The sequence below is a fragment of the Dermacentor silvarum genome, chromosome 3, assembly GCF_013339745.2.
Source record: "Dermacentor silvarum isolate Dsil-2018 chromosome 3, BIME_Dsil_1.4, whole genome shotgun sequence".
Taxonomy (NCBI): Eukaryota; Metazoa; Arthropoda; class Arachnida; order Ixodida; family Ixodidae; genus Dermacentor; species Dermacentor silvarum.
The window spans coordinates 191,809,622-191,823,714 of NC_051156.1; the positions used below are offsets into that span (position 1 = coordinate 191,809,622).

At 43.7% G+C, this 14,093-nt stretch overlaps 2 protein-coding genes across 2 annotated transcripts; one reads left to right on the forward strand and one right to left on the reverse strand.

Moving 5' to 3' along the window:
- Nucleotides 1–2,317: 2,317 nt before the first annotated feature.
- LOC119446341 (gamma-aminobutyric acid receptor-associated protein) lies at nt 2,318–10,388 on the reverse strand. Its single transcript, XM_037710752.2, has 3 exons — nt 10,185–10,388; nt 5,563–5,760; nt 2,318–2,970 (listed from the first exon to the last, which is right to left on the reverse strand). The coding sequence occupies exons 1-3, from the start codon at nt 10,272–10,274 to the stop codon at nt 2,905–2,907; spliced, it is 354 nt and encodes a 117-aa protein (XP_037566680.1). The 5' UTR covers nt 10,275–10,388; the 3' UTR covers nt 2,318–2,904.
- Nucleotides 10,389–10,439: 51 nt separating this feature from the next.
- Nucleotides 10,440–13,328, forward strand: LOC119446340 (vesicle transport protein SFT2C-like). Its single transcript, XM_037710751.2, is given in 7 exon segments — nt 10,440–11,042; nt 11,145–11,210; nt 11,307–11,369; nt 11,371–11,393; nt 12,003–12,120; nt 12,209–12,267; nt 13,038–13,328. Coding segments are annotated over 7 exon segments (633 nt in total). The 5' UTR covers nt 10,440–10,844; the 3' UTR covers nt 13,144–13,328.
- Nucleotides 13,329–14,093: the final 765 nt, after the last annotated feature.

The following is a 14,093-nucleotide window of genomic DNA, read 5'->3' on the forward strand; positions in this document are numbered from 1 at the left end:
AATGAATGGGAACCTTAGCCAACAAAGTGCAAGAGTAAGGCTGAAAATTTAAGTCCAGAAGACTAAAGGTAATGTTCAATAGCCTGGCAAAGGAACAAGAATTCATGAATGGCAGTTAATTAACCTTTAGAATCTGTGCAACAGTACACTAAAGGTCAGTTACTCACAGAAGACCTTACGTGGGACTAGCCGGCTGGCGCAGGGTCTCTCCTGCGTCTTCTCTGGACCTTAATAACCCGACCATGAGAAGTAAATTCACAGAATAGTAAAAATGTATTGGAGTGCATATGGCAGACATTACCAAGTCATGACTGGCACCTTACCACTATCTTTGGAAAGTATACAATCGTAGCATTCTACTGGTAGTAACATATGGGGCAGAAACTAGGGCTGCTCTTTGGAGCAAAAAACCAGCCCTTTGCTCCAGCATGGTGTAGATCAATTACTTTTGCTTGATTGGAACCCTGTATCATCCTTGCTCGATTAAGTGCTCGCCATATTTGCCATGAACAGAAATGTTTTACCTCGTTTTCTCAAACAGCATTTCTGATGGTGTCAGTTTCAGAATATCTCTAGTTCTACTTAACTATCGCACAATTTTTTTTTGTCAGAAAGGGAGACAAGAAAGTTAAGTAGGCCTCCAGTATGAAAAAAATATTACAAAAATACTCAAAAAGTAATAATTTGTCCTGGATATTACCAATGGTTAGTTTTAACATGCTTATCTTCGGCCCAAGTCGGACTAGAACATTCATTCTTGCATCATTTCAAACTTTCATTACTTTGATATGCCAGACTCCTTTACAAAAAATATTTCAGGAAGCTCACCTTTGAAAACTTCTATTTTGATATGCCAGACTCCTTCGCAACAAATATTTCAGAAAGCTCACCTCAACTGTAGCTCACATAAATTGAAGAGCAAATGGAAGTAGCAGGTATTTTAGTTGCCATTAAGAAAACTAAAGGAGCTGGGCAGATTATGCACTGCGTACAGCGGAAAGCCAGTAGAGTTACAGAATGGGGACCAAGAGGAAGGAAGCGCAGTCGAGGACGGTAGAGAATTGGGCGGCATGATGAAATTGGGAAATTTGCTGGCATGAGATGGGTTTAGCTGGTGCAAGACAGATAAAAGATCACTGGGAAAGGCAATTCTTTTTACAGCAAAGCTTTCTATGGCCAGGATCCCGGGTTTTCTTTGTGGCGTAACATTGCCAGAAAACTATCATCAACAAAGTGAACAGTGCATTCATTCTTTGGAATTACCCATGCAACATGCAGAACAGCATACGTTTCAATAAAGAACAAGCTCAAAACAAGCACCCGAACCATACAATTGATAAGGCGATCCTGCGCTTGCATGCAATGCACGTAGCGCTCCCCACGTTTCCCGGTAAAGATTATTGTTGCACAACAGCAGCTTGCGACGTGAGGAGTCTAGCCTTTTGTATACAAAACAACCAGCCAATCAATCGATTTCAATGTTGTTGCAGCACTGCTATGGGCGGCAGCGTGCTGTCAAAATTATCATTAAGCCATAAAGCATTGCATACCCACCTCAGCAGTTGTGGTGGTTTTCAAAAGCTTTGCTGGACATCCACTTTCACAGGGCCGGGATGGCAAGTCTTTTTCTCAGCTTGGGATTTTGCATGAAATGGTAGGTTGTGAAAGACAACCCAACCCAGGCCAAGAACCCTCGCTGCAATTTGCCTTGCATTCCATAAAGCGTTAACCATTCCATGTCGTCTCGCATGCCCGTACCTCAAAAGGTACAAGCTGGTGTGCAAGCAAATTGCGATGTTTGAAAATGCCGGACTTGTCAGTGGTTTTTGCAACCACTTAGGTTGCCAGACTTCATTATGTGTCAGCGGTTTTCGCACACAATGTGGCAACTTATGCTGGCCTCATGTGCCTTATGCAACTGACGAAGTGACAAGTATTTCGCTCATAAACATGGCAGAGAAAACGCGATTATTTCAATCATTTAGCAAAAATCTTTTGCAAGCCTGTTCAACCCCAGGGGCTGCTAGTAAATGAGCAAGAAAATGAGACTGCATACTTCCCTTCAGTCTTGCAAAGGGTGCATGAAAGCCAGTATCCTACATTCACAGGCCGATTTCCTATGGCAGGCATGTCTCAATATTCGTAACCCTGTATATTTTGCCACAATTGAATATTCAAAGGAATTAAATGTCATGTTTCTGGGTCCACATACTTGAAGCAGAAGTATTCGACTGAAATTAAAAATTTCAGATGTTCGCGCACCCACTGCTTTTCCAGAATACACAAGAATGTTTCACACGTTGGTGAGGTCTTTATTTTTATTTTGAGTATATAATACAGAATTTACAGTGCGAAATAAAGAGAGGAAATGAAAAGCATCAGGTCACAATCCAGCAAAATAAATAACTGCATTCTCTGGTGTTCACATACCTTCCTTGCCAAGCAGGGAGCAGTCAGGAAGTGCAACAGAGAGAATATATAAGCAGAAACCTCAAATACAAGGCAAAAGAAAAAGTACTGCACTGGGACGCTTTGGCAAACAGAGATGGCTCCACTGTCCTTAACCGGGTAACAACAGGGTCTAGGTTTACTCTTTTCTTCACTGGCACAAAAGTGGGAGGAAACCTGTCCTTAACTGGGTGACAACAGTGTCTCGATTTTTTTTTTCTGTTTCTTCACAGACAAAAAAGTGGAAGCAGAGAAAAGATTCCAAAAAGGAGAAAAACAAAAAGGCCGCAGCTCAACAACAAGACAAAATACATAAAGTGCATACGCCAAAACGATCTCTGTGCACAAAAACCGCTGTGACTCAGGTTCTTGGCATCCATCTTAATCTTCCTTCCTGCCGTTCCTTTTTATTACATATAAAAGAATTTTGTTAAAAATAAAGCAGCTCTCGGGGTCTCAGACACCATAGACATCTTCATCACTGTACGCTATGTATAGGAAGAAGTCCTCCTCATGGTGTTCCTGCAACGATAAGTAAATTTTACACGTTATTTGACCTCCAGTAAAAGTACTGCTAGGTAGGCACAATGTTTAAAAGCCATCATTGCATGATGCTAAACAGGGGCTGCATTATCTGAATGACTCGCTTGATTTGCCCATTTTTTATTTTTGCTTTTTATCACCAGCTCGTACAAGGCCGTGCCTTCTCAACAGATTGATTTCATCAGAAGCCCTGTCGGTGCCATGATGACAGTAGTCCTCCCTGCTTTCCCACTGCACTTGGGGGGTTGCTAAAGGCAATGCCATTGTGGAATTTTTTCCAGTGAACTTTGGCGGGAACTTGGAGGTGTGCAACTGCTCAACCCCACTCATATCACTATTATATATGCTTATACAGAGTTTCAGCGAACACTTCAAAATGCTAAAGTTACCTGGGCAGATAGGCGCATTCTATTATCCGTGGTCACTCGACCGGCGGCATACTTGTGCAAAAATGAAGCATAGATAATAATAAAAAACAAATTAAAATTTTAACTAATCCGAAGCCAATTGTAATACAAATGAGTGGAGTCGCAGACGGATCATGGAACGATTCTCTGGAGCAACAGTTCGGGCTATAATTCCGACTTTGCGAGAAAATGCATGGCTTTACAGTTATTTTGTGCGTCAATGCAAACACTTTGTAGAAACTATTGGAACCCAGATGCATTTTTGGCCAAAGTTCGGGATTATATATCGAAGCATGCTGTCAGTCACCATGGGAAGTTCGTTCCAGTGGATCGCCTTGCGAAAACCAGGCTACAATTTTTAGATTACAAAGGCCATCAGGTCATGCTAGAAACCTATATGAATTGTATACTGTGTATGCTTTCAATTTTGCGCGCAAGTATCAGTGCGCCGGTACCGACCACCTCTTATGATTGGGCTATCTGCCCCACTCTTAATACTTTCGAAGTGTTAGCTGAGATCCCCTGTATAGTATCTGACTTGCAGCATCAAGCAAAACGCACATGTCCACGCCATGCCCTCCCCCCACATACAGCATATGGCGTGCGGAGAGACTATCGCCTTATTTTCACGCGCGCAGACAGGAACTTACATGGCGACGGCAGAAATCCACTTGGAGTGTCCATAATTGCTATCACAATAAAAGAGGGGAAAGCAGTCATTGCCTTTTTTTTTTTTTTTACCATACTGTACACAGTGCGGCGCAAGTTGGAATACGCTAGCGCAAGACAGGGGTAATTGGAGATCGCAGGGAAAGGCCTTCGTCCTGCAGTGGACTTAAATATAGGCTGATGATGATGATGTACACAGTGCTTTTAAAGTGCTATGCACTTAAGACTAGCCTGGTAGCAGCAGCGGAAAATGTGCAGCACATTAGTGGAAGGAAGCACGAGGCCAGTATTTTCTGATGATTCTTTTGAACTTTTTAAACTCTTTGGTGCCATTCATATTTGGCACAAGAGGGAGGCATAGGCACCACGGTGCGATCACTTCAACAGTTTATTCTCTGGAAGTTTAAGCACCTGCATGCTACGCACATTTGCTCGCCACTTCTGCTGAAACTGTCGCACTACTCCTTGGAGAAAGGGCATCTTTTCATCACCAAGCAGATCACAAATGCTGCTCTTACACCTCGCCACTCCTTCTGACAGTGTCTGCCTCTATTATTTCTCTGACATCTTTGTCTTTGTGCTTAGTCATAATTATGCTTAGCCACACTTAATGATAATATACACATGGATATGCCTGCCATGGTGATTCTTTGCTTTCAGATTGCCCTCTCTTGGTTGCTAAAATGCTCCTAAAGTACATTGACCAACAGTACAGCTGTGTTTCAAGAACAGCCCACACTCTGAACTGACTGATCAGTGGTGTAAAGGGGCTTAAACATGCAAATGTGTTTCGTGTGTACATCTTGTTACTCATGATAGTGGATTTGTTAACTGGACCAATTATTTTGAGAATCGTCGCTACGAAGCGTCTAGACACAGCCTTTCAATGTTCATCTCTGCTTTACCAATTATTCTATCAAATTAAGTTCAAGTTTCTTTCCCTAGAGCTATCAATGAGTGAAATTCCTTCTCCGATGTTGCAGCATCATCAACATCGGTCGACACCCTCATAGATAGCGTAAGTGGCATTCTCTCTGTAACAACTAGAAAAGATGCACATCATTACAAACTGATTCTTGGGACAGCTGTTATTACTTTCTTGGTTTTGTTGCAGTTTTTTTCCTGATACATGCGTTGTCATCTAACTAGATAAGTTTGAGATTTTTCGGTGCTTGCTGTCACAGAACACACGCATTGTTATAGACTCATTAAAAAAAATTATGGGGCTTTATGTGCCAAAACCGCCATCTCATTATGAGGCATGCCGTAGTGGGGGACTCCGGATTAATTTGGACCACCTGGGTTTTTTAATGTGCACCTAAATCTAAGTACACGGGTGTTTTCTGCATTTCGCCCCAATCGAAATGCGGCCGCCATGGCCAGGATTCGATCCGCAACCTTGTATACACTCCTTTAAAAAGGGGCTAACACTAATAGTACACTAATAACAGACATTCAAGAGTGAATACACTCTGCACACTTTTCTGTAGCGCACCTGGTAAAGGGAGCCCATGGTGGCACTGGTGGGGGGAATGACATTGTTGACAATGAAGAAGAGCGCATCCTCTGGCCGCAGGTGGATCCGCTTGCGGATCAGGAAGTAGAACTGGCCCACCGTCAAGTCCGAGGGAACCAGGTACTTTTTCTTGTCCAGGTCGCCAATGCGTGCCTTAGGAGCCTTCTCCACTATCACCTGCACGCAACCGTCACGAGAAGGTTGTGGCGATGCAAATAAACATTTGCACACGACTACCTTGACACTGCCTGATCAGAATGAAATTGGCAGCAATCCTTTTTTCAGAGCTAGTGGTGGCTACTTTCAGAAACGAGAGAATTTGTGTACTTGTTTTTAGCAAATTTGCTGAAATTACACAGTACATTCCTTGTGCACCCAGAAGTACCTTTTTTTTTGTGTGTGTGTACAAAGCACTACACATGCCTACATTTGCATCAAGCATGACCAGGATTTGCAAGGACAAGCTGTAAGCTAAGCCTTATCCAGGTTATGCCACCATTTACAAAAAAGTGCTTGAAAAGGGTATTACTACTCCAGAAACATACATCAACATGTCTATCATCCAGTACTATTCCTGCTGTGCTGGTATATAACAATCCCCTTTTACTCAATTACTTCTTTAGAATTGCATGCAGACAAACTATTGTGGTAAATTACAAATCTTGTTTTTCGTGTACACAAAGGGCCCCTGAAACAATTTTAATGGTTGTGCATGAGCACATTATTTCAGCACATCAAGAGTACAATTTCATGTGTTCCGCATAACCACTCTAATTACAAATGGAATTTTATCTCCATATCCCTATTAATCAGAGATGCATCTCAAGGTATTTTCTACCATTCATCTCATTGGCTTACTGCATCCTCCCAAGACCCGAAGGCAGCTCGGGCACGTAATCACTTTTCAAGCTGGCTCTTATTACTGACTGCTATGTTGCCAGCATGAAAAACCAATTTCTTGTCTAAATACCGTTTTCAGATCATAGAAACAGGATCTCCATGTGCATGGACAAAGCAACTGCCTCTTCATATGTGATAAGGTAAAATCTGCTTTTCTATGCATGAAGTGAGATATTAAGACGCGAGATAGTGTGGTGGCTTGCCATGTTGATGCTGCACCCTGGACTTCACATATTTTATCGGTATTTAAAACACACTTTGTGGTTGTTTGTAACAACACGATGACATATATAAAATTAGTGTCAATTTCTCAAAAGCTGGAGGCATGACTATGTTTGAACTACTTTCACACAGTTCCGCATACATCCGACATCATGCCCCGGTTGAACTTGTTACGTAATTGCTTCCTGGTCAATTTTTAAAAAGTTGTTTAATAAAGCAATGTTCAATATACAGGCTGTTTCAGCGAACACTTTCAAAATTTATTTGAGGTTGCCCGTGGCAGATAGCCCAATTCTATTTAATGAGCTGGTCTACTGGAAGAGGCGGACATTATTAGCGCAAAAAATTGAAATACATAATCGACTAATTAACAAAGAATTCCTAATTAAGTTTTTAACTAATCACCGGATGGCCTATATTGCAATTTACAAATTGTAGCCATGGAGTTCGCAAGGCGGATCCACTTGGAATTAATTTTCTGGATGACACCAGTTTCGAGATATTAGTTCCCGAACTTTGCGGAGAAATGCATTACCGTTCCAGTTAAATTTGTGCTTCAATGCATAAAGCGATGTTTTCTCCGCAAAGTTCGGGAATTATTATCTCAAAACTGGTGTCATCCCAAGAATTCGTTCCAAGTGGATCCGCCTTGCGAACTCCACGGCTACAATTTGCACAATATGGGCCATCCAGTAATTAGTTAAAATCTTAATTAGCAATTTTTAGTTAATTAGTCAATTATGCATTTCAATTTCTTGTGCAAGTAATGTCCGCCTCTTCAAGTAGACCAGCTCATGAACTAGAATTGTGCTATCTGCCCCAGGCAACCTTTAAGAATGTTTGAAAGTGTTCGCTGAACACCCTGTATAATGCACAAGAAAGTCACAAGAGGATATGACATCATCGGGTATACCTTAAAGCATGCTGTTGAGCAGTTTTTCCTTTTAACCCATTCTGGCCCGATGATTCCTGTGGGTACTGTGACGCTTTACAACAATTATCCGACATGAAGAAAAACAAACACTAACCTCAGCCCCTTCAGCAACAGCGAACACATATGTGTACGCGACTCATTTTTGTCATTTCTGTACAGTGGTGGCAAGGAATGGACCACAAACATTAAGCTAAAGGTAAATTGAACATTATGTTTACCTATGGTACCTAACCTGAGTGAAATGTATCGCTACAGGCAACCACTTTGGTGAAAGTACTATTATATTTGACTAGCGTGGGGCAGAATGTAGAAATTTCAATTTTGTTTTTTCCCTTTTCTGGTAATGTTTGCAGCCAATAACTAATTTGTACACTTAATTTGAGCAGGTGAATCAATTCGTTTAATACAGAAATATAGCATGACTGACTGTACAAAAATTCATTCTACCACCTTGACTGGCTTTCAGTGGAGTCTCGAGCAGCTTGGCATAAAATTGTGTAAATTCTGCACATTTATCGACAGTCTATTGTAATTTGTGACTGAAGTAGTTAGAAATCTGAGTGTGAACAACTCCGCTTGCATAGCTTGTCGATTTGGTGCAGCAGATAAATGTGGTTCTCCCTGATATTTCTCAGATGCCCATGTGTTGCATCACACTGAGGTTCTGTGCAATACTGGATCATGCTACCTAATGCATATCGCTTGCTTTTGGTGGCGATGGTCTTCAAATATTTTTTTGCCGTACTTCCCACTATTATGATTGTGAAATAAGAAATTTCAAGAACCATACACTACCTGCAATGGCGTGATATGTTGCTAAAAACGGCAGTTCATTTATTTATTTTTGCCTGTATTTTGTCATTCAGATGCATCAAATATATTTAAGTGATGAAATTCGGACCAGAGAGTGTCAATAGAATATGCCCACTACTAATTTGCTCACCCGCAAAAATGAGAACACAACAGCAATAGACTAGGAAGAGTCACAAGAGCAGTGGAGCACTTTCACCTAAGAATGCAGATTGTCTGCTGCGGCTATCTGTATGCATGCACGAGGAAAAAGGAGTGGAATAATGAGTCTAACCTCAAAAGATGGGCTTTACGGAAGATTGGCTAGACAGAATAGAGGAATGGGAGATGTGAAAGAATGATGCAAAGATTAACAGTAGCACAAACACTACCCAATAGGATGCAGGGGGATTATCATGCATAAACCAGTGCTCCAATCTGTTAGAAAAGAATTAAAGAATGCCTTCGGGCGAGGAAAAGAGATATGCCTGGTGCTCGCATACCCATGTCATGACGTGGGTTGCCAGCCAGCACTGTACTTTTTATTCCTGCCTCAGACACTGGCGAGTTATTGTATCTTTGCACACTACACGTGCATGCAGTGTGTGCACTACCAACTGCACACTGTAGAAGACGACAGCGCTGAACGTAAATTTCACTTAGAGGCCACAATCACCACAGTAATGAGTAGGGGGAAAATGTGGGTAAAAATATTAAAAAAAAACTGTAATGGAAAGAGACCAAGCAGAAGACTTTGTACGGGATAATTGAAGTTAGACAACCGTCGTGTTCACCAAACAAGACAAAGTGCTTTGTCCTGTTATCTTTGAGACAGTCTTTTTGTATGTTTGTAGTGCTTAATTTTAAGTCAGCCCGCTCTCAAAATCAACGTGAACCAACTAGCCCCATCTAATGTCTTGTTGTTTTGCAATCGCAGAAACGTGACTAATACGGCGTGATGTTTGTGCGCCTCTGTGACGTCGATGGCACTGGCTGGGCTACCAACCCGAAACCACAGGCAACCCATGAAAAAAGCTATTCCCGCGTGCTGTATTGACGAATGCGCGACCTGTTTCTGTGTCTTTGACACTTACTAAAGAAAAGGCGATTCATGCTGCCGCCAACATGCAGCTTCCTATTTCATTTTAACAAAAGATGTCGACTTCGGTAGCTTGTCATGTTCTTGCCTCATACGGTAAGGATTGCCGCGCATCGCAATATCTGACTCTGCGCACAGAAGGCTGAAAAGTGTCACAAATGCGACGTCCGATTCCCCGAAAGTCGCCAAAACAAACGTATGACGACACGTGCAAGAATGTATGGCGATTGCAAGTTGTGCAACGAAGCAATTACTCAAGCGATCGACGCCCGAAAAGTGCTACTAGTCATTATGGTCGCACCAGCTATCACCAAACCTGCGGAAGCGGTCGCCAGCGTACCATCTGTATACAAGTGCGACCAGCTGATACGATGACTCATCGCGGTTTGCTCACGAGCAGCCCCAGCAACGCGCTTTCGGGTATCGTGCCCTTTGCATAATGTTGGCGCAGCGCATGCTTCCGCTAGACGCCGCGCGATAACGCTCAACCGCACCAAGCTGCCTTATCAAACCTCGTGATCGCCGCCCATCCAATGTCTAGTGTGACATAAGGCGGCTGACGTATATAGGCTTAAGCTCAAACACACAGAGAAAGGGGTCCCCCTCCTTGTATTACTGCAAGGTCACTGCGCACTAGCGACGTTCAAGAGTACTTACGGGGACTCGGTCAGGATACTTCCTGCGAATCTTGTCACCCTCGGACCGCCTCTTCTCGAACGGGTGCTCCTCCTTGTACAGAAACTTCATGGCGCCTCAATACAAGCGAAACACGACGCGAGAGGTATAAATCTACGCGCACCGAGCTGCGACTCCGAGCCACCGAGCAGCGATGGAAAATGGCGACGACTGTTTGTAAATAGTCCCCGCTTTTCCGGCCGCCGAGGCGCGCTAGCGCGCGACAAGAATTAGTCCCCCAGCATTCTTGTCTCCAAATTTGAGACACTTTCAGTGGCAATTCTCTACTGTAGCATAACATTAAAAATTTCCTCGTTTCATATAACCCTCGTACGAGGCGAACAGTTGAAAATTGGCGTAAACGCAGATTACATTGAGTAGCTTCGCGCGCAGGGATACACTAAATGACGTCACACGCATTCTGTGACGCAAGAGATCGTTCCCACGCCTGCTGCAGGCTCGCTCAGCTCGCTCGGTTGCGTGCGCCTGTGGAGTGCCGAAATCAGCTGAAAGCACGTTGCAATGGTGGCACGTAGTCTTGGTAGCCGCAACCGTCCCCGTTCCTGAGGGCCCTCTTCCTGTCACATTCCCGTATGCGATGAACGTTGATCTGTAGCCTGCCAATTTCGGAGCCGCGAAAATATGGGCGACCTCAATAGACAGCTGCGAGATTACCTTAATCGCAATGAGGCGAGAAAAGAGAGCTCAATATTCGCGAGCACCGAATCTCTCAAAAAGTTGCTCAGCCCCAGCAGCAATAGCTCCGAGCCATCCAGTAACGGCGCCGGCACCAACAGCTGGTTTTCTGAGGCCGCGAACGACTCCTGTTTACCTAGCCTGGTACGCCTGCGCAGTTTTTTTTTTTTTTTTTCGCTCATCTGATGTTCTTTTAGTGATCACAACGATGTGTTAACTATGTTTTTAAAACTTCACTGCACGCAGACTAGAAAACAGCGCATTGTCGGCTTCGCTGGAACGCTTCTGATGGGCTGCTTTTGTATGGTTTTGGTGCGACTCCACTGACGTATCGTATTTATAAACTTTGTGAACTCCTTATCAGCCTACTTGAATTTCATATGCTGGTTGATCCTTGTCTTTTTTCAGGCAGGACTTTATATTCCTGTGCTAGTCTTCAAGGCCCGGAAGTTCGCCTTGCTTTACACGCTAGGGAAGCCTTTTTATAATAAGCAGGTGAGAGTACGACTTGGTTTCATTGGCATACGTAGTACATACCACCCACTGAAGTCGCTGAAGTGTGGAGCGCGTTATCGCTGTGAGCAACGCAACGTCTCGCAGAGCTCAAACAAGGCACATACCAATCTGTCAGGCCTCCAGAGTAATTATCTGTCGCCGAAACTATAAGGCAGCGATGCATAATGCCAGAGTAACGCCATAGAATAAAGAACCAACGCAAACTGCAATGTGCCACGAGGTTCGAGCCAAGCATTTGGCAGTAGGAATAAACAAAAAACGAGAAATTCGCGAGTAATCCTAGACGCACGGGATGTGAGAGACATGCTGTCAGAAATAATTAGCACCAGTCTATCTTGCAAGAATAGCGCAGTAAATGCCCTCCCGTATGTCTACAACCAGCACCAAGGCCCCAAAAGACTGCACAACTTTTCGCTAAAAAAGCACCCTTCTCTGTTGAAACCCGGCAACGAATTCACGAATCCTCTATAGTGCGAATTCCAATACGAGAATGGTATAGAGGGGACAGCGGCACGTCAGACGTATGCAAACTACGACAGTGGACTATGAAAGTACAACTTCTGCCAACCTTTTTTCTCTCCAATGCAGCTTTGCCCTGCTACGAGGCCCAATGAACCACGTAAAGCAACTGTTGTCACTGAAGCAGCTTCCATTTACCACTGCCTACTTTGGGACCACGTTTGGCACCCTCTACTTTGCATTGGTGGTTCGTAAATAAGTTTTTGTCAGCTTGCTGAAAAGAGCACTGGCATTGCTAAAATTTGGTGCACCAACATGCTTGCTTCACCTTGCAGGTCAAAAGCACGCCGCTCACTGTGCTCTTCACAATATGCCAGTGTGCCACCATCATCTGGTAAGTCGTGTCTGGCATCCGCGTCAAATACATCAGCAAAGTTAACTTATTGCAGCAGGGCAGACCAAGACCATTGAATCAATTATCACAAGTACCAGTTATGTATGTTCTAGTTGGAGTTGACCATAGAATTGGGCTATATAAAGTAGCAGTTGGGCATGCCAGTGAAGTTCACTTTTGCAGCAAGATGGACCACTGATTCGCCTATCTGGTAGTCGAACCGCAATGCAATCAACTTGAACATTGTGAAGTAAATCTAATATGGTTATTGCCGTTACCAGCATATTACGAATATGACTGTTGTAACCAGGTTCACCTGTACTAGTTATGTCCCAACTGAAACTGGTCACAAACTCCCATCTCGCAAGTCGTTTACAGCACTGTAGAAGCTGCAGAACTCCTTGGCCAATAGGAAGGCCGAATGCTCCATGGCTGCTGAATTCGCAGTGCACGACACGCATGCGCAAAGGTCCTAACATGTCATGTATCGCCGTAACGTATCATGCTGCAAACGACATGCGAGATGGAGTATAGTTAACTGGAGTTCATTAGGAGAGGTCTTCATCCTGCGGTGGACTTCATTAGGAAGTACCAGCATGCACCATCCATAATGTGCCGTTGATCTACTGCCTAGATAATTAATAGTACATTTTCATTAGGAGCACACACAATGAGCTTAAGCAAGGCAGATTGGTTGTTAGCTGGACGAAACACTAGCAGCACCTGTGTAGTCAAACTGCAGCACCGTGTTGTCTCTTTTGGCATTGCAGGTTTGTCCTTGCGTCGATACCGGGAGGAGAGACCGGACTCAAGTTCTTTTCTCGTGTATTCACTGGTGTGGTGACGCGAACTGCGAGCAAGACGTTACCCGTTTGACCGTGTTCCACAGACCTGGTGCAGCCTGCATCCAGCAGACCCGTGAAAATTGTATCGTCACGTACCAATCTTGTACATATGATGCTTTAAGATCGCTACCCAACCGTTGCTGGGTTATGTCTACCAGTCACGTTACAATTGTACAGAACGGCAATGAAATAAAAAAGTACCTTTTGGTATTTTCCTCCAAAGCCATGGTTCCACACAATTTGTGTGTCGACAGAGAAAAAAGAAAAGCATACCTGGAACAGATCTAAGCAAGATGTTAATCAAATTACGCAAAAAGAAAACTTAAGGCGTGCAGATCACAATAGAGCAGGTAGACAGGAAGATCGCGACTGCATTTTGCATGTAGGTGATGGCAGCTGGCCAGGCATAAGAAGAGGAAATTCAGTGACTCCAACTGTTCACTAGGCAAACTATACTCCATCTCGCAAGCTGTTGTCAACACTGCCGAAGGTACGAGGCGTACACAGGCAATATCCTTGCGCAGTGGTATATAGTTCCGGGCGTACCTGGCCGATTATTGGCTACATTAGAAAGTTTTATTTTTGCTCGCTACATGATACGGTACACCAACACGTGACAAGTTAGGACCTTTGTGCATGCACGTCGTATAGAGAATTACTGTGGCAGTTTCTGCCGGTAACCGTAATAGCCACCTTAACCGTGATAACCTATCGCAACATGACAGCACCCATACAGCGTTGATCAACCGCTTCGATCCGAATTCGTGATTGTTATGGGCTCTCCGCCCTGTCAGCAAGAAACAAGCGACAAGATCCGTCATTGCTAAGTCTCCTCTCAAGCTGAGGTCAAAGCATTAGGTATGATTTGGCGTAATTATTGAGATTGGCTGTTTGTTTTCATGCTGCTAGGACTACAGACACGGCGCCGAGCCTTAAAACTGGTTTGATTTCTAGGTAGCAGATGGCACCACAGCATTAGCA